The 20,717-nt window shown below is 42.1% G+C and overlaps 2 protein-coding genes across 6 annotated transcripts in view; both read right to left on the bottom strand.

Moving 5' to 3' along the window:
- Positions 1-572: 572 nt before the first annotated feature.
- LOC117727753 (sorting nexin-1-like) lies at positions 573-8,536 on the bottom strand. 3 transcript variants are annotated; one of them, XM_034528190.1, is made up of 15 exons: positions 8,390-8,536; positions 7,364-7,517; positions 6,175-6,296; positions 6,014-6,068; positions 5,722-5,765; positions 5,440-5,581; positions 5,274-5,352; positions 5,033-5,108; positions 4,527-4,640; positions 3,797-3,890; positions 3,482-3,687; positions 3,165-3,308; positions 2,317-2,397; positions 1,821-1,892; positions 573-1,657 (listed from the first exon to the last, which is right to left on the bottom strand). In XM_034528190.1, exons 1-15 carry the CDS (start codon positions 8,507-8,509, stop codon positions 1,607-1,609), a joined length of 1,554 nt encoding a protein of 517 aa, XP_034384081.1. In that variant the 5' UTR covers positions 8,510-8,536; the 3' UTR covers positions 573-1,606. The 3 variants fall into 3 exon arrangements, with proteins under 3 accessions (XP_034384081.1, XP_034384088.1, XP_034384097.1); XM_034528197.1 differs by lacking the exon at positions 8,390-8,536 and adding an exon at positions 8,244-8,358; XM_034528206.1 differs by lacking the exon at positions 8,390-8,536 and adding an exon at positions 8,095-8,142.
- Positions 8,537-10,690: 2,154 nt separating this feature from the next.
- Positions 10,691-20,717, bottom strand: part of neo1a (neogenin 1a) — a 132,805-nt gene continuing 122,778 nt past the window's right edge. The window contains exons 18-28 of one of the 3 annotated variants that reach the window (XM_034529508.1): positions 19,623-19,761; positions 18,256-18,363; positions 17,443-17,637; positions 16,394-16,462; positions 16,080-16,209; positions 15,671-15,915; positions 14,984-15,076; positions 14,415-14,585; positions 13,597-13,884; positions 12,651-12,787; positions 10,691-11,987 (exon numbers count right to left, since the gene is read on the bottom strand). In XM_034529508.1, coding sequence (XP_034385399.1) covers positions 11,901-11,987; positions 12,651-12,787; positions 13,597-13,884; positions 14,415-14,585; positions 14,984-15,076; positions 15,671-15,915; positions 16,080-16,209; positions 16,394-16,462; positions 17,443-17,637; positions 18,256-18,363; positions 19,623-19,761 — 1,662 coding nt within the window. In that variant the 3' untranslated portion in view covers positions 10,691-11,900. The remainder of the gene's footprint in view (positions 11,988-12,650; positions 12,788-13,596; positions 13,885-14,414; positions 14,586-14,983; positions 15,077-15,670; positions 15,916-16,079; positions 16,210-16,393; positions 16,463-17,442; positions 17,638-18,255; positions 18,364-19,622; positions 19,762-20,717) is intronic. The other 2 variants (XM_034529509.1, XM_034529510.1) reach the window with 2 other exon arrangements.

Below are 20,717 nucleotides of genomic sequence, written 5' to 3'. Positions count from 1 at the left end.
TGACCTTGGTAACAGCAGCTGACAGAAAAATCCAAAGTCAAAGTCCACTTCGTAGCTGTATTAAAGCTTTCGATCATATCACGTGGACCAGATTAGCAGATGGAATTGTTCTAATATTTTTTCCTGAGTAGGATTATTTAGACAGATAAATGTTGGACCCCAGAATAGTTCTGCTTTAACAAAATATATCCTAATGCTGCGAATATTCGCAACGCTTTTGGTGTGAACGCAGCATTAGCCATACACTATTTTTCATGTGTAGAGTATAATATGTGGACCTATGTAAGGCATGAACAAAGTACTTTAGTCCAGTCGTAGTTTTGACCAATTACAGCGCTTCAAAGTGGCCACCTTGAAGATTTAAATTTAAATAAATGTGTTAAGTTCACAGTTTATCACTGAAGGAGAGAAAACAATGGTCAATTGATAAGTGTTGAATCCATAAGAAGAAGAAAAAAAGACATTAACTTTCAAAATTATTTTGAAAACACCCAAAATGATCGGCAGCGCGAAAATTCAACCATGACAATGAACTGAAACGGGACGACAAACAAGAAAACATGAAACCGGTCCCCAAAGCTTAACCAATCGTATTTATTTTGTACATCTACCTGTTTCGCATCTCCAGTAACATGTGCGTGCCGATGAAAAGTGGATACAAAAATAAAGCACATTCTCACATAAAGATGCTGAATAGGAAAATAAGTGAATGTCTGCGCTCGCCCGTCATCGTTTAACCAATTTATAGTAGTTGTACGATTCAAGTACTGTACATACATGTCAAAAGTCATTTCCTGGGCAGAAAAGTCACTTTGGACTTAAGAACTTGAAAATGTTGTGAAAAATAAATAAATAAATCGATTCATGTAATAAACACAATTTGAGCAAATACATCATCGTAGAAAACACCAACAAACCGGAGATTGCATTTTCTCAACCTGCACTCACTGTAAGTTTCTTTCATCATTGTTGTAACAACTCTGCCTGTAACCCCGTCACATCTTTGAGTTCTCACATGATTTCTATGACCTAATATTGTGCCAATACTCCTCGTAAATTACCTCAGTAGTGGGTGTTTTGGTAAATACACTTTTTTTTTAAAACACAAAAACAACAGCTTTTCCAACTGTACAATGCATCTCAGTGCGTCAAAACATTATCTGACAAGCATTCATCAACATAAGCTGTTAAGAGGCTGGAATGATTTACAAACGTCTATCTTCTAATGTAAACTATCGACAATGTCACTCAAGGGTACCTTAGTGTTAACACCTTAATATACTGGTTTAGGCGAGAGACACAAAATACATTTTCACAAATATCACGGCCAGGTCAATCTCCTGCTTTATACCATCTTTCAGTCAAGAACATGAAACATGAGGAATTCAATGCGGCATTTTTATCATATCAAAGAACTGTACAAAATAAGCGAATACACTATGATTAAAAAAAGAGACAAAAAAAAAAAAAATGGATGGAAGTTTCTTGTGTGTTTCAAAATTGTCCTCTCAGTTTATGGTCAAGAGGTACAGTGTTTGAAAAAGGCAGTTGGGGGGGGGGGGGGGGGGGGGGGGTCTTAAAAAAGAAAAAAGAGTCTCCCTCTCCATTAAGCTATTGCCTTCGCCTCCGGCAGGAACGCCTCCCAGAACTTTACGAGCTGGAATAGAATCAGAACCAGAGGGGAAAGAGACGGTTAAAATGTGTCAATATTTCAATAAATACTCATTTAAAAAGTAATTCATACGTTTAGCTTATGGGAACACTTTGGTATGCATGAATAAAGTAAAGTGTACGTGATGAAGATGACACTGAATGTTTACCCGTTGTTTAGACTGCAGCATTGCATCCAGGTATTTGACCAGCTGGCTCCTGAAGTCCTTGGCTTTCTCTTTCTGAAAAGACAAAACGTGGATCTACTTTAGGGGAAAATAGTCTGATGGTCTAATAGGAATATTGTGCCATTTATCAGGGTCATTGTATGAAAAAAAAAAAAAAAAAAAAATATATATATATATATATATATATCAGATCTCATCTCACCCAAAAGAAAATTCTACCCGTGAGCCGGAAATTAAAAAGGCTTATGCGACACACCTCAGGAGACTCGTTTTAATTGTTGGATCTGGATGAGATCTTTACGTCTTCATGCATGTTTTATGTCAGATCTCATCCTTTTTTGTTCAGGGCACCCGTTTAAGCTGAGTTTTATCGTCATATTACAATTTCGGATCAAACTAGATTTTAAAAAATGTTTGCGACTGTGATCCGCTGACAAACTTTTCACCTTTTATAACAGTTCTAGAAACATAAACATACCTCAAACCTGAGAACCTCCTTGCGTACGGTCATGCCAATCCTGTCGAAATCCCTCTCGTACTGAGTCACCCTCGCCTCCCACTGAGCACAGACGTGAGGAGGAAAACAAAAAACAATCACTAAAACATTAATGTCCTGGTATTTTCCAGCATGCAATATAAAAACGTGACACTTAATATTCCTTTAAATAAAAGCAATTAGCTGCTGTTTTCGTGCCACGGGATGTCCGTATCTACAAATACAGTAATGTATCTAATCTGAAAACATCTATAAAGAAATGGGAAACACTTTTACTGAAAATAAAGAGGCATGATGTTGTCGGAGTTGTGATGGTGCTTCTACATTGTTGAGGACTGGATTCATATCAGATATTTTTCAATATATCTATGGAATATCTTTTTACTAATCAATTGATTGTTAAATATATTAAATGTCAGAAAACTGTGAACAAGGAACGTCACAAAGCCCGTGGTTTGTCTATATTTAATTCAGAGTCTTACAGAAACATTGAAAAGCTGCCAACTGTCACATTTGAGAAGCCGGAACAAGCAAATGGACAATTGGACAATTTAACTTGATGAAAAATTAAACAATTATCAAAATAGTTTGCTTACTATTCTCTGTTCTCTTCTAAACAAACCAATATAAAACGTTCAAATCTGCTCCTTTGACAGGAGGTAGGTCATTTTGTCCCGAGTGGGCTGAGAGCGAGCTTCAACCAGAATAAAAACGGGTCTCGCACTCCCCTCAGAACCACAAGACTAGCACAGCTCTACATGAGCCATTTGCTGCCTGGTTCACTGTAACCAACATGTTCAATACGACCTCCGGACCACCGTGTCCGTTACCTCGGTGATCTCGTCTTTGGCCTGCTGCAGTTTGTCCGGCTTGTTGGCCCACAGCAGCTTGGCCTCGGCCTCCCTCTTCTTCTGCAGCGTGCTCTGAGCCTCCTGCCATCGCTGCCACGCCCGTACGCGCTGGTCAAAACACCCCTGTGGACAGTGGACACCCGACACTTGTCAAACAGAGAGCCTAAACTTAAAAACACACCGCCGCCCTCGTGTTGCTGCGGACTAAATGCAAGATTCGACTGGAGCTTTGCTCGTCACGGCGCCTGAAGAATCTCCGTTACAGTAAAAGTACCGCTCTGCAGCGCTGAGCTTACGCGCATAGCAGCCAGCAGGCGGATGTAGTCGGCCAGCAGCTCAGCGAAGATGAAGAAGTCGCTGGCTGCCTGCTCCTGATGCAGCTGCTCCATCTTTTCCTCCACCTCCGCCAGCTGGGACAGGGCCCTGGACAGGGCCGTGTTGTCCTCAGAGTTTCCCAACATGGCCATGCTTTTGGCAAACAGTGCCGTGCTCCCACACAGCTCTGGGAAACAGAAGGCGTATTCAGTCTACTCGTTTGGCCCTAAAAGACCAGGGGAGCTGGACGGTACTCGCCCGTTTCCTCAGTTGAAACAGAAAGATGTGGAGCTCACCCTTCCTGTGGTTGACGAGGGAGTCGACCACCGCCTGAAGCTTCCTCAACTGCTGCTCCTCGTTCTCCACCTCCTGGAACTTGTCCTCAAACCACTGAGACCGACAGAGTGAAATGATCAGGAAAAAAATATAATCCACCAAAACAACCTCATCATCTCTACAATGGTTTGTTTGTCCTGCTAGAATTTCTAGAAAAACAGGGATACAATACTATGTTTATGCATACCTACAATAGGGCCATTTAAATACTTTGGTCACTTTACCGGCACAGTTCACTTCACTTTTAGATGTTTACCATCTTGTATACATTTACTCTTTTTCACATGTTTACCAGCGTTTATATTGAGCTCATTCTGGTCATTTATATTTTAAACTGGTATTGTGTTTACTCAGCTATTCATAATTTCTCATACTTGTATTGTGCGCCGCTTGGGAGTTTGACGCAACAACGTTTCACTAAGCGTACTCACATGTGTATGTGACAAATTAAACGATATCTCCAGAATCTTGAATAATGAGTATAATTCCAGCTGTTAAAATGTTCTTCCTCGCCTCTCCTACTAAGACTTTTGGATATTCAGCGCATCGTGGTGTAAATATTCTGGTGCCTCCAATGATCCATCAAAATTGATCCAACAACGGACATGTCAAATTCTATGACATCATCATTTAATGTATCGCCACATGCACAACGGGCTCCTGAAAACACTTGATCTGGATTCCACTCACAGTGTCTGACTCATTCATCTTGATGGTCATCTTGTTGACAGCATCTGATGCCTTATTGATCATTTTGAGGAAGCCAGCTCCACTCAGCGCCTGGGTGCTCACTGCTCTGGGAAGCTGAAAACACACACACACACACACACACACACACACACACACACACACACACACACACACACACACACACACACACACACACACACACACACACACACACACACACACACACACACACACACACACACACACACACACACACACACACACACACACACACACACACACACACACACACACACACACACACACACACACACACACACACACACACACACACACACACACACACACACACACACACACACACACACACACACACACACACACACACACACACACACACACACACACACACACACACACACACACAGTTCAAAAGTCATTACCAGCAATCTTAAGTTATTATCTAGCTCGTTGCCACAGGAACATCTTTTCATATAAAAACCCACCTCCTCTCTCTCCAAGAACTCACGGACGTCCGGATCTTGTAGTAACGATGGGTGAGACACTACTCTCTGAAGATACCTACAGAAAAAAACAAAAGCAAGATAAAGTGAGTAAGAAGTAATAGTGGCCAACGAGTTAACACATAAAACATGCACACGAAAAGCATGAGCATGTGTAGAAATATGAACGTTGGTTATCATCTCATTAATAACATCTCTGTGTGAAACACGGATGGATCCATGCCTCTCCAGAGCTGCTCTTCTTCTCTCCACAAACTCCACCGAGGACGGGTCGTCCATTCCCACCTTCACTTTGGTCATTCCTGTTGGTTTCCACGTGAGAGTCACCAAAAGAGATATACAAAAAATAGAAATACAAAAAACAAGCAGAGCACACACTGAAGACCCACCTACGACACTTTTCTCCGGTGGTGGTGGAACGATGCAGCCGTGGAGCGACTGCTTGACCGACAGCTTCTCGTAAAGACCCAGGAAGTCACTGTAACGCCTCCTCACAGAGAAGACTTTACTCCTGAACATGGCCAAGGAGGTCTGAGAGCAGAGACGGGGACACAGACCTTTGAAAACTAACAACTTAGACAGCAGGGAAAATTTAGACAGATTTAAGAGCGATGTAAAAAAAAATTAAATAAACACAAGATATAAGAAGCAACACAAGCTTTTCTACAGACCCTGGTGGATACTTTGAAGGCCACATATGCATTCATGCCATCTCCTAGTAGGACAGAAACATTGGAGATAAATTGAAGATGAGAATTAATGAGAAATGAGTCTGACACTAATGCGTCAGTGCATTTAAAGTATAGAGGTTGCGAAAATAAAACATAACCGTACAAGTTTACACTATACACAGCTGTAATTCATCAACTACTCCTCAAAAAAAATCACATCTGAATAAACTGGGAATTACAGATAGCTGGATTATAGTTTCAACAAAAAGGAAAAGAAAAAAAAGAGACTGACCAACTTTCTCAGGGTTGGTGACGGCGACATCTACATCAAAACTGTCCTCTTCCAACTGTAATTGAGGAGAAAAACACAACTAGTAGCCATCACGGAAAAAACGTGCATGAAATGAACTGCTTTAAAAAAAATTTAAAAAAGGAAGTGCGGCTCAGCCGTACCTGCTCCAGGGAGGTGCGCTGCATGGCTGCAGGGCTCTGAGTGAAGGAGGATGATGGAGGAGGAGGGCCAGAGGAGGTGGAGAGCTCCTTTGGGCCAGAGCTGCTCAGCTTCACGTGTGACTCTGGGGGGGGGGGGTTAATATTGTATGATACACAGGTCACTCAAATGTACCCGATTCATCCACAACAGTGCACTGCTGATTTATTACGGGAGAAAAGCTGCAGTTTACATCTACACGAGTGATGACCGATGCATTTTGTCAACTTTATGAATAATAAAGGACATGTGGGAGATTTGTTTTATTATTTACTCACTACATATTGTTTTATACATGCACAGTGGCATATGTTCATTGACTCTGTGATAATTCTCAGTTTTATTAATGTTAAACTCATGCAGGTTGTTGACCGCGTCATGAGAACAATATTTGTTCACAGCACTGATCATTTAAATTGTGTAAATGAGCATTAAATGTATGTTCAGATCATTAAAGCTGGGGTTAAAAATATTTCTTTTTTTGGTCTGAGTATTTTATTTATTTATCGCTGTCGGGATGTAATAAGATTTTCAATTAATGTAACAAACAAGGTTTCTAAAATACATACTAATACACTAGTTTTCAATCACCATTTAGGTCATTTAAATTGAAAAAATAATAGAAAAATAAACACATCGTAAATACTAAATACTTGACAAATGAAAAGAACAAAAGGGTACGGAGTATTTTCTCATTTAATGAAGAACATTAGCGGAAAATAAATCAGATTTTGCTGAGTTAGTCAGACTTTAAATGCCTTAATTTGTTTATATTGCACAGACAGAGACTTTTTAAATGTATTACAGTAAAACTGAAGCAGCAGAAGCATCGGGGTCAAGTTCCAAAAACACTGGATCCTACATTTCCCATAATGCAACTCAAACATCTTTTATTAGAGTTCCCCTGCCGAGCAAACACCCACATCTTTAAAACTCCACACCAACGTTTGTAACGCAGTCTCACTGTTACACATATAGCGACTGCTAAAACGATTACTCCAATAATTGATTAGTCAGTTAAATCAGAGGAATGCCTCTTTTAAAATGGGAATTAAAATAGTTGAGCACGACCTAGACACGTAATAAACCATCTCACATGACCAAAGCGCTGCGAATTCAAAGGAAGTGGGATAAAAGAAAATGTCTCCTAACCAGCAAACAGGTCGTTGTCATCATCAGAGTGAACTCCGTTGGATTTGGCAGCGGTGCTGCTGGCCTCTTCCTCCTCCTCCTCCTCCTCTTCCTCCTCCTCACCGAACAGATCTGGAGGCTGAGAGACTCCTCGACTCACAGCCACAGGGTTGCTCTGCAGACAGGAAGGACACGTGTTAAATACCGTTTATTACTCATTTAAGGTGCTTAACTTGAGTCTATTCTTTTTGTCACACTTTATACCGCACTATAATTACTTTTTACATTAAAAAAAACCAACAACAACATGTGACTACTTATCTACTCGGGAGTAAACAATGTAACTAAAATAAAACGTTAAAATAATCTTGCATGATTTGGTTAGTGAGAAAAACAATAATATTCTATAATAATACTCATAATAATACACTGTAGAAAGGTGCCATCCTGCATAAAGAGTCACAGTACTTTTACTTTTGACACCTTAAGTAGATTTTACTGATAATACGTGTTGTACTTTAACGTAAGTGAAGTATATAAATACTTCTTCCCTCACTAGATACACAAACACAAGAGGTGACATTAGAGGAGTGACGTCACGTTACTTGTGTCACCAAGTAGATTTTACTGATAATACTTGTACTTTTACATAAGTATATGAATACTACTTCCCTCACTAGATACAAAAACACAAGAGGTGACATTATACACAAACACAAACACAATTAAATGATCAATAAAGAGCCGTTAACCGGAATTAAAATCTTTTAAAATGGAGTAGCTAGTTGGTTAAGCAGGCCACGAAAAAAAAAAGGCAAAATCTTACTAGTTCCGCCTAAAAAAAACTGCTCAATTTACGGCCAACTTCCTGAAACCGTTTGTTTTCCACACGAAGCCTGACCTCGTTTCTCGCCTCCCTCCCTCAGTCAGCCAGTTGTGTTGGCTGCCATGAATGCAGGTCACATCAGATAAAGAGGCTGACTCCTGCCCCGCTCACGTATGCAGATATAATCGCCTGAAATACATAAGAATGAGCTGCAAACGCACGTTATTAATGAAGATGTCCTCCCCCTCGTCGCTGTCCCCGTCTGCCATGTCACACGTCGCGGCTCCCGGCTCCTCCGCGTCAGGGAAAGGAGGAGGAATTCGATCCGAGCTGGCCGCCATATTCCGTGTTGTGAGAGGGAGTGATGACGTAGGCGGAAGTCGAAGAGAAGAGGAAACGGCTGCAGCGACACCTGCTGGTCGCCTGACATTTTGCTTTAGAGTTTCACAGGCGGAATCCCAGCATTGAAACACTTTTATATATTTTTTAAATGTTTATTTATTCATATTTAAATTGGACAACCTTTACTACAAACCTAAATAAATAAAGGACCTTCAGTATAGGGAAGTATAAGTTAATTTTTTCCTAATGTAGTTTTACATAAACCCCAACTTCATGCTGCAGTGCAGATAAACCTCAAACCATGTGAGTAGTCTAGAAAAAGAAGAATCAAGTGTTTCAGCTGTGATCTACGCTTATGAAATTGTTTTTTTTACTATTTCTTGCTGAACAAAGACGACCTTATTAACTGACTAGTCTGTGCAACAAAAGAAGCTTTCACAAATAACAGCTGTCCTTTTGTGAGGCTTCACACGGCAATTTAAATCAAATTCAGACAAACTAGTCTTTAAGGCTTGATTGCCAATTATTTTCATTATTGTATAATCTGGCGATAATTTCTCAAATCAACAAATTGCTTGGAAAAGCTTGATTTATACAATTATAAAATTAGATTTTATACATAATTAAATTAAATTTTTTGTCTGACCCACAGCCATAAATATTCAGTTTAATATACTAGATAACTGAGAAAAACTGAAAACATTTGTACATTTCTGTATTGCTTCTGAATAGTTTTCAGCAGTGGTGGAAGAAGTCCTCTGATGCCAACGTAAAAGTAGCACCACAGGGTGACATTACTCTGTACTGCATTTCAGAATCATACGCAGTATATCATATGTCTGGATAATAATAATAATAATAATAATAATGCTGCCGCTAATGAAGGCAAAGCAAATTTAAACTACTTTATAAACTGCCAGGTAACTTAATTATACATCATAATCTACTAGTTGATTAATATTAATCTGCATCTGCAAGTGGAGTAGAAGTATAACGTACAGGTACTATAAAAATAGTACTACTTGAGTAAATGTACTTAGTTACATTCCACCACTGCTCTTAATACCTGTCCCGATCATGTCGGATGAAAAGAAGACGAGCAGAAACATTTACTTTGTTAGTATTCATAATAGTTTGTATACACAATGTATAGGAGCACCAATAAAAAAAACATATTTTTTTCCAAACTTTTTTTTTGTCAACATTTTTTTTTTTAAAAAGCCACAGATTTTTTTTCCTACAGAAAGCAGAGAAAGCTCTGTACATTAACAAGCGACGACATAATTCCTCATCATGAGCTGCGAAAAATAAAACAACTCGGCCTCTCAAATTCATTTCATTTCTGAAGCCCAAAAAAAAAAATTATTAAAAAAAAATAATGAACATAAAAAACAAGACCAGCTGCCTGCTGCTTACCTAGGACACTACGTTACACAAACAGCGTTTGATATTTAAAACACAAGATATGTAAGAAATGTACTTTTCGAAAAATTGTGAAAAAGTGCAATACAGGTTCAACTGTTTACAACTCAATAGATTATTTCCCAAATGGAGTCCGGTCCTTTTTCTCCCCCACCCCCCCCCCATCCCCCCCTTTTTGTTTTCTATCATGTTTCCCCCGAAACGTGTTCCTCGTTTGAATCCATTAGTTTAAAATCTCTTACAGTTATATTGACATTCATGACGATGTACATTTATGAGAAACATGGTATTCACAAAAGTAGAGCAAATGACTATGATTGCAAATGACAAATTTCTTTGGGTAAGAGTGTGATGAAAAACTAGTTTCGTAGATGAACTTCTTTTTTTATTTTTTACATCGGATTTGTGTTTACAACAAGCTGCTTCTTCTTTCTTTTTTTCTCCATACAAAAACTACCATGTTTAAAAAAAAAAAAAAAAAAAAAAAATATCTGGGAGTCCCATTTAAACGGCCATCTTTTTGTAAAAGAACCAGTTGAAGAACAGCAGAGGGGAAACTAATTATAAAACGGCAAACGCACGCCGCTTGTGGGGAAAATGCACACGTGGTTTCTGCGGTACGTACGTCTGAAACCAAATATTGGTTTTTGGAAACGACACACACACACACACACACATTCGATCGAACTTCTCATATAAAAGATAACTCGTCTGTTGCAGGTGTGATTGATCGACTGACTGACCGATTGATTGATTGATTGATTGATTGATTGACTGGGTGGGTGCCATGTGAGTGTCAGCGCCCTGAGTCCTTTAGGTGCCCCCTGACCTGTGAGGAGAGACTGCCAAGTCCCACAGGACGACAGAGAAGCTCGTATTATTGGATGTTTCCCCGCATACATACACGTTGGTGAGGCTTTTTGAAACGGAGCTCCCACGACAAACAGAAGACTGAGAAAGATGATTTAATGTACAAAGGGGGCGACTCGAAGCCAGAGAAGAATGTACAGGAAAACACATCAGGCTTCTCTCTCCCCTTTTTTTAATATGAAAACTGAGCTTCAGGACTCTCTTGGAATCCCACTTTCAATCCTCCGCCCCCCCCCCAAAAAATTAAAAAGAAACAAATGGGAAACATCAAAAGAATGAGGCAGTTTAAGAGAAAAAAAAAAAGGGAAAAAAAGCACACATACAACATATGTACATGTTTATAAGGATATGTGTGTACAAAAATACAATAACATACAAAAAAATAATAAAAAGTCATGGCACAATATAAGACACAAGGGGGGTAAAAACAACGTTTATGAATAACGTCGGCTTGTAAAAGGTGGGGTGGGGGACGGGGGCTGATTTCCAATGTTCACTTCACTGAAACGGCCCAATAGATATACACAATGCACAAAGGAAACATTAATCAAAACAAACACCGTGGAGGCGCCGACATCAAAACCAGCATCTTTTTTGGACTTTCTCCTTTTTGACTCGACGTGAAAACATAAAAAAACAGAAACGCCCGACCGGCACGCCGTCGTCTTCTTGCCGAGGAGAGAACTCACAATCTTCCGGTTGAAAGCGACCCCGAATGTTTTTTGAAGTTTCATTGTCTCTGAGAAACGGTTCCTCATAAAAAAAGATGAAGCGCGTCACTTCTTCCTTCCCTCTCCTTCCTGAGACTGAGCGAGGGAAGCTGAAAAAAAAATAAAAATAAAAAGGGTTCCCCGAAGTCTGGAGTTTGTTTTTGTTGTTCTGTTTGTTTTTTTCCTCTGCAGAGGGGGACAAAGTGAGAGTTTTTTCCTTGGGCACAAGACGCCATTTTGTGTCCACCAGCCTCCCAAGGTTCATGTTTGGGCGTGTTTGTTTGACTTTAGAGTGTGCGTCTTTCTGCGTGTGCGTGTGGATGACAGTGAGAGTGTGTGTGTGTCTCCGTGTAGGTGTAGGTGTGTGTGTGTGTGTGTGTGTGCATGCTCATGGCGCTGTGGTGATGGCGTTCAGGTCCTTCATGAGGCCCTCGAGGTGGGCCATCTCCTCGGTCAGCTCGTCGGGCTCGTAGCTCTGAGGGAGAGGAACAGGGTTACTGCGAGGGGCGGGGGAGGGGCAGGGAAGGAGGGAGGCAAGCACCTGGAAGGAGGGAGGGAGGGAGGAGAAGAAAGGAAAGGAGAGGAGGAGAGGGTCAGTCAGGGATCTTTAATAGAGGATAGGGGAGTCGTATGGGTGGGGTGAGGCGAGCTGGGGTGGGTGGGGAGGGGGCCGTGGGTCAATGGTACTGAAGCGTAGCAAAAAACAAAAGCAAAAAAGATATGCAGCAGACGGAAAAGCAAGACATCCATAAAAGCAGCCAACAGATTGTCAACAGCCAGTCGAGGATTAGGAGAAAAGAATAAATGGTGAAAACATTCCAGTTATGGGTCGCGTTAAGATCAGGCGTTAGAAGTTAAAGGAGTTGATCATAAGCCAGCCGACAATAAATAAAATGGTGGAGATTGAAGTTGGAAAGAATTTTTGTTAAAAAAAAGAGAGAAAGAACATACAGAAAATGTGGTTAAAACCAAGTAACTGTATAATCCAGTGCCCAAAGAAAACATGGATTTGGAAGGTGTGATTGTGTGATTATAAAAAGACAAGACTATATCGTATAGTAAATGTGCCACCATCAGAAACAGACTGCACTGCTACGAGCAGCCAGCGGGGGGGGGGGGGGGGGGGCGCCGTACTCACGCTGTCGACGTCTTCCAGCATCTTGCTGGTCTCCGGCACATCGGGGGCGTTGGGCACCGTGACGACCAGCGGGTTTCGAGTCCTTCCTAGTGTTCCGATAGAGGCTGTTTTAACAACATGGGGGTGAGTAGGAGGCCCTGAACGCGACAAACGGCCGGTCAGTGAAGGCAACGCACGGCAGTGAAATGGAGAGTGAAGACATGAACCTCGAGTCCCCCGTCTGCTGTTTTAGGTCATCCACATTTATCCGTCACATTGTCCCGTAATGTGACTACGTTTTTCTTTTTTTAAATCCCAAAGAGATTTGTTCCCACAAGTTTAATTAACAAAAATCCCATTAAAAAAAAAACGAAAACGAACGATGAAAATGATCACGACGAACAAGTGATGTTTGTGCATTCGATGCCTGACACGTTCCTTCACACCAGTTTGTTTGGACTCAGTCCCACATGAATCACTGCAGTAAGTCACCCACTAGAACATCAGATGTGTATTAATCCACAGCGAGAAAATAGTCCCCGTGAAATGTTATTTACTTCCGTTTGAGTAACGTTTGCCTAAAACATAAAACTAACCAATGGGCTTCGAGCTGAGTGACAGACTGGAGGAAGTCTGGAGGTGTTCAGAGACTGTTTTATGTGGACAATAAAAAGAATATCCGCAACCTGGCCCTTTAAATCCAGTGTAAAGTAAATGAGAATGAGGTGGAGGCAAACGTTGCTTAATGTAACACGTCGTTTGTATTTGTTGACATTAACAATATCACAATATTTATACATCATTGTACTTTGTAATTAGGTCTTTTTTTCTTTAAATATCTCGATCAATAGACAATTACAACATTCTTGATCAGTGTGATGCAGATGACGATATGTATTTTTAATTAAACTATATCTCTGTTGGTGTTGCAGTCTGATCCGACTCTCTAAACTGTGCGAGTGCTTACCGGTCTGAGCGAGCAGGGGGGTGCTGGGCAGGGCCGGCGACTCGAACGTCGGGTGGCTGGTGGTCGGGATGGTGGGCACGCCGAAGCTCTTGAGCGGGTGGGCGTGGGCGTGCGGGTGGGCCGAGCGGTGGGGGGGCAGGTTGCTGGAGTAGCTGGCCTCCTCCTCGGTGGTGGTGGAGCCGTGGTAGCTGCCCTCGGGGTCGGCCATGATCTCCGAGGGGCAGGAGGCCTGGGAGGAGGCGGCGGCTGGAGGGAGGGGCTCCGAAATGGGGGTATTCCTCACCGACTCTGGAGGGGGTGTGGGGGTGTGTGTGTGGGGGGGGGAAGGGGGGTTCCAATATTAACGTTGTAATATGGGAAGTTTGTTTTTCTCTCTTTTTTACAGGTTTCAAAAAAGTTAACAGAAACTTTTCTGAGCAAAAAAGCTTCTCAAATAAAAACATTTGCAAGATATATTAGACGTATATACACACACACAATCAACTATTTTTACTTGCTTACTTTATAAGAAACAAAATGATTTGGCAAACAATCAAAATAATAATCCATATCTTTTGTCAACTGAACATTTAAAAGTGCGTTCCTGCTGGTAAAGTTTGCTTTACTTCGGTCAAAGTGGAGGTGAGAAGAAGAGAGCCAATCAGACGGCAGGGAGGTCAGAGAGGAGTGGTTAGTAACACTTTGGAAAAATTAAAATATGAACCAGCAAGATGGCAACCGCATGTGAATGAATGAGCAGCTGATTAATCAATGAACACATGAGCCGCCTCCTCCGGTGCGTCTCTCCCGCTGTCCAGCAGGGGGCAGAAGAGTCTCACCTGTGGAGTCCACCCTGTCTAGATGGGAGATGGGGGTGGCACAGGCGTGCGGGCGGGGGTGCCCCCCGCCCTGGTGGTAGAGGTAGCTGCGTGTCGGCGACGCCAGGCTGCCCATGTGATAATGGTGGTGATGGTTATCAAGGGAATGGATGGGGTGAGCACTAATCACAGCTGTGAATGGAAATGGACATGGATACACAAACACACACACACACACACACACACACACAAACACACACATGACGAGATGTTTAACCAGCTGTAATAAGGATGAAGGACGTGTAAGCAATGCTGACGAAACACACATGCAGTTTACTGGAATAAACACACTTGAATATTCTCCGTCTGTCAGATACAAATGAATATTTGTTCACTCGGTTAGACAAACAGCGGCATGACAAGTATTTGAAAATTGTTAATTTGTTATAAAAAAAAATTTCAAAAATGTCTGTGCTCCAATTAACATATTTTATGTAAAAACTTTCCAAACCGACTGCTCGCTGCCTGTTATCTGATTATGACTCAGTTATCACTCTTACACACACACACACACACACACACACACTTACGCTGAGGAGGCTGAGCGTCAAAAGGCATCATCATTTTAGGCCTCATCCCTCGTCGGCCTGCTAGTGTCGACATGCTGTCCTCTGACTCGTGGCCTAAAAGGTACGGTAGGGAAACCAGCCAATCAGAAAAGAGCTTCTACTCTGTTGTCCTGTGTCAGTAGACCTTCCGGATCATTCATTAGTTTTACGTCATTTGTTTGTTTTTTAAATTGCATTTCCTAAATATCATCATCGCACTCGGCATTCTTTAGCTACGACCTAATTAAATTGAGTGGATTGCTGAAAGTTGCAGTATCGGCAGCACTGCCACGATGACACAAGTGATAGACATTATGTATGAAAAGCATGAAATGTTTCTTGCATGATAAAAAAAACAACAACACCACCACCAACACCACCAAACACAAGTGAAACAACAACGCCACCCCGATCTCTCCGGCACCTCTGCAGCCATCGCCCTAGAAGCAAACCTGAAGGTATTAACACATTTCCTGCCTGGAAAAAAATAAATATAGGTTTTCTTAGTCAAACTACCCAAAATGTACTTTTCCCGTCGGCCAGCCACTCAGGACGTTTGCTCTGCGTTATTATGCATGTGAGCTCGAGCATTTTATTTATTTATTTTACTTTGATCTCTTTCCCCCTAACATTAAATTGGAAGTCGTCCGCCCCGCGGGCGAGACTGACCGCGGTAGGAGTTGCGCCGCTGCTGCAGGTGGGGGTTGCTGTCCAGGCCGCCGTCAGCCGGCGTGATGTCCTGCGAGGTGCGGGGGATGGGCGTTTCCGTCATGACCGGGTTGGGATCCGGCGACTTGTCCATGGGTTTCAGCTCCAGCCTCTCGTGGTGAATCCAAAGATCAGGGGGCTTCAGGTCTTTGGAGTTCCCCTTGTATTTGTGGGAGCCGTTCGAGGACTTCGAGGCGGCTCGCTTTCTGCAGGAGAGAACGCACAGAGGTCAAAGGTCAACGACTGACCGGCGATCACAGAGAGAAGGACAAAGAGGGCACACGGGAGAGAGCGCAGCTGCAGATGAGGACAAATCAGAAGAGAACTGTGAAAACAAAGAGGACCGTAAAAGTGCGACGGAGCCTCCTACTTTTTCTGGTGGGACGTGGTGCGCCGCGTGCACAGGAAGGCCCCGACCACCACCACGATGATGGTGAAGGCTCCCACTGAGATGATGATGACGATGACCAGGATGTGACCTTCGCTGTTGCCTCCCACGCCTGAGAGGAGAAGGACTTGGATTAGACTTTTTTTTTTAAAATTTTAAAGACACCGGAAGGGGAACTACTGCAAAAAAAAATAAGGACACCGATTTAATAATGTCTGGTTTCAAAAAGAACCGTAGGAGAGAAATGAGTCGTCGTCACTGGTGAAGGTCGACGACGGGTGGAAGGAACATCTTACCGACTGCAGTTCTGGGGTCGTGTGGATGCTGGTTGCCCGAAGGCCCCGGCTTCGGTGGGAGATTTGAGGCTGATTTAAAAATGGAAGAAAAAAAACAAACGTTTTTACTGGCGGTGTTTCCACGGTCACATTGAAGCCGCTGTCTCAACAAATAACACACACGACGATCTGAACAGTTTTCTACAAGCACGGATAAGATTTGAGTTTTTCCATCGGCCCGGGAGATGGTAATCCGCAGAGTCAGCAAGTGAAAGAAAGTGTAGAGGGGGAGTTTACCTTGGTCATTAGCCATTTTGTCAGAGGACTCAGCTTAACAGGCCAAAGGAGAGCAGCGAGAGAGACAATAAAAAGCAAAAAACAGGTTAGCTGAAAAGAGCCGCGTGGGAGACAGAAATGAAGCGAGAGAGAGGCAATGAGGAGGAGGAGAGGCGCAAAACGAGAAGAGCTACAGACATTAGTAGCAAAGCATCTATGGAAAGATACACACATTACACAAATCCTGGTTTTCAGTAGAACAATTTGCTAAACATCCCACGAGTGAAAATGGGCCCAAAACGGATGCGGCTCCGTCACAAACCTTCATATGAAAAAGAATTTGGTCTCGAGAAATTATTTAAGTCGCATGCACAGAAATCGCAAATATCTGGTACTTTGTTTACGTGAAGTTTGTGTTTCCACCGTTCACCTCGTGATCCTCGTGATGACAGTTTAAATAGTTTCCCGTTTAACGTTGAATCGAATATGAAAGGCTGGCGTATGTTTGATGAATGAAAGGAGCCTTTTAACTCTGCATAAATCCAATCATTTTTAAAGTATTTAGCCTACTATAGTCACGGTTTACCTATTGGATGCAATAGAAGGTCCATTTACGCACACATTCGCCCCCTCTCATGATTTAGAGATAAAGCCTGTTGGGAATTGGTTGCCGATGTTTTAGGAAACACCCGAGAAAGCTCTTTAACTTCTCAGTGGGATTTTTTAATTTTTTTTTTAAATAGGGCAAAACGGTGAATGCAGTTTCTCCGGACCGCTCGTTTTCCAAAACTTACTCTTCGGGGTGCGGAAGTGAACGGCCTCAGACATGGGGCCCATGCCCTTGGAGTTTCGGGCCTGGATCTTGAAGTAGTAGGTGGTGTCCAGCGTCAGCTCCTGGATCTGGTGGGTCAGGCGGTTGCCCACCACGGGTTCGATGACCCAGTCGTGGACCTCGGCGTTTACATCTGTACTGTAGTAGATGATGTAGCCTACAGTTTGAAGGAGAGAGGCAAATATCTTAAAAAGGGACAGTTCACCCCAAACTATTTGCTTACAACCACAGTCTGTGGATCATCTCCAGATGATTTACGGGAGGAGACATTCCTGTTGAGTTTTTTTAATTTTTTTAAATGTATTTATTTTTTTGGCCCGAGTATCATATATCCCATAATATTGAAGAAAAGGCCGACATCTATCCAACACTCAGCAACTCACACCGCAAACAGTCGACAATGATACGTAGCACTACAGGTAAGAGGGGAAGTGTAAAAAAAACTACAACTACAATGTTTTTGTGCTAAGTCAAACTGCACAATCAAAGTCATGCATCGCACTATTAATATAGAATAGAATAGAATTCAATGCATAACATCTCTTTTTAGTAAACATTTTAAGATTCCTCTCTAAATTCCTCTTCCATCAAACGTCTGATAAATGCAAGGACAATACTTTTGTATCACATTTTAAATGCGTAATTTCTTTCCTTATGAAATGTGATCTAATTAGTCAACGATTGGTGGACTCACGATTAAAATCAAAGCAGTAAACGGGTCAGAAGTCTGACTTTCTTTCCACGGCGTGTCATTGCGAGAGGCTCTCAGACTCACCGGTGATCTTCCCGTTGGCCTCCGACGGAGGCTGCCAGTTGACTATGATGGTGCGAGGCTTGTTCTCTTTGCTCACCACGGTCACGTCCTTCGGGGAGGAGCTGGGAACTGTGGGAGGAGGGAGGTGATCGAGACAGGACATTTGTAGAGCCGCTCGAGTTCAGATAAAAAAGGTAAAGATGGCAAAAGGATTTGTATGACTTTAAATTAAAAAAATAACTTTTCCCAGATATGAGTATGAACTGTGTTTTGCTTAGCACATATTTTGTAATAGCGTACATGCATTTTATGCATCTACATGTCGTGTATATTTCTCCTGCCCTCAAAACTGATAATCTGAAGCTTATGACTTTGGAGATAAAAATCCACTTGTGAAACAAACCCCTGGCTGGGTAGGAAAACACATAAAATGCTCTGTTCTCCTCACCTCGTGTATAAAAAAAAGCTCCACTTCATTTATTCTTTTTATCTAATAAATCTCAAATATAAAGAGGCCATTTCAAAGAAAATAAGGTTTTGTTTATAATGAAGGGTTTATTGTCAAGCTCCTTTTATTTAGCTCAGCAGTTACACCTCTCAATGACGTATTGGCTCCGGCACTTTACTATCTGCCGTATTGGTTCGCGGCCCAAATCCATACAAAGACTCGGGGGATTGAAGAGTGTAATTTCAATACAGAATGGCCGATGGATTTAAAAGCACTCGGAGTCATTTTAACACCAAACACGCTCAATTTATGCAATTTACATGCAGCGGACTCAGTGGAGAGGGTAATCATTCACCGTCATCCCTCATGTAGCCACGCAAAAGGTAACAGTAATGGAATAATAAATCAGGAAAAGAATAAGGAACCAAAACAACATGTATTTAAGCTTTATGAGCTTGAGCCCAGAAACAAATCAGCTCTCGGCTTGCTCCTCAGGCGGAGACACATGGCCTGCAAATCAAGAGAAACAAGTAAAACAAATAGTTTTGCTTCAACTCAAAACTGGAATTTGCATTCTTATGATTATTATTGATTCACGATTTGCCCATTTGCGTATTTTGCGTGGAAGCGGGGTTAGTGCAAGTCGCTCTCAGAGCTCCAATTATATATATTCGCCAATCACCCGATTTGCTGCACGTTTCCTCAATTTCACTTGCAGTTAGTTTGAGATCTATTGACAAATAAATACCTTTCTTATCATATAGAATAAATCATAAAGTGCAGTGAGAGCTTGATTGTCCACAGGTGTGTCCTCTTCTTCCACATGGGCTGCAAAAAGTTAGACGTTACTCCTAGCCAGACGGGCTCGTTACACTGGACACGTTGGTTTGTGTGTGTGTGTGTGTGTGTGTGTGTGTGTGTGTGGTGCATTTGCGCCTACTGGTCTCAAAGGTGGTGCCCTGTGCAGTCATGCTCCACGTGCTGGTGCGGCGCCCTTTGGTCACCATGACGGAGAACTCGTAGAGCGTGTTGGGCTTCAGGCCGATCACCACGTGGTTCAGGCTGGTGGTGTTGGCCATCTGGGGAGGAATCAAAACATTATTCACATGTCAGAGAATTGTGGGGGGAAAAAACATTGCAAATCTTTATACGTCTTTCTGAATACACAAACACATCAAGCTTGCTATCAGATATAGACAAATAAAAAGCAGCAAATCCTCAGAAGTGATTGTTTGGGTTATTTCTTCAGTCAGAGTCGTGGTGACTAATCGTGTTGGAGCAGGCTTTGGTTGAACGCAGGTCAAACAGTCCACGTGGAAAGTAAAAGAGGCTGAAATGCATTCTGGGAACTCAGCTGCTAAATAGTTTAGAAGCGCAAAAAAAAAAAAAAAGAAGCAAACGCAGCCCCGTGACCCCACCGCCAGGCCGCCAGCAGCTGGGTGCCCTCATCAGAGTTCAGGGTACATTACACACACCGACCGCCGAGTGGAACCAGAACCTTTTACATGTTGGAGTTCATTACAAAGACACGCGTTGTCCTGCCAACCAACATGAAGAGTTACGCAAGCTGCAAAGATCTCTCTGGAACTACACAATTGAAAAAAAAAAAAGAAAGAAAAAGAAAAATATATATATTTAGAGTTACATAACCATTTATTTAGATACTTGCTGGCCGGAACTCCGGGTCGCAGCATTGAGTCAGGCTGTAACAGCTGTGTGTCTATAACGTTGTGTATCTACAACGTTGTGTGTCTACAACGTTGTGTATCTACAACGTTGTGTATCTACAACGTTGTGTATCTACAACGTTGTGTGTCTACAACATTGTGTATCTACAACGTTGTGTATCTATAACGTTGTGTGTCTATAACGTTGTGTATCTACAACGTTGTGTGTCTATAACGTTGTGTGTCTACAACGTTGTGTGTCTACAACGTTGTGTGTCTACAACGTTGTGTGTCTACAACGTTGTGTGTCTATAACGTTGTGTGTCTATAACGTTGTGTGTCTACAACGTTGTGTGTCTACAACGTTG

The sequence above is a fragment of the Cyclopterus lumpus genome, chromosome 3 (genome assembly GCF_009769545.1).
Source record: "Cyclopterus lumpus isolate fCycLum1 chromosome 3, fCycLum1.pri, whole genome shotgun sequence".
Lineage (NCBI taxonomy): Eukaryota > Metazoa > Chordata > Actinopteri > Perciformes > Cyclopteridae > Cyclopterus > Cyclopterus lumpus.
This window is presented reverse-complemented; position numbering and strand designations above follow the sequence as displayed.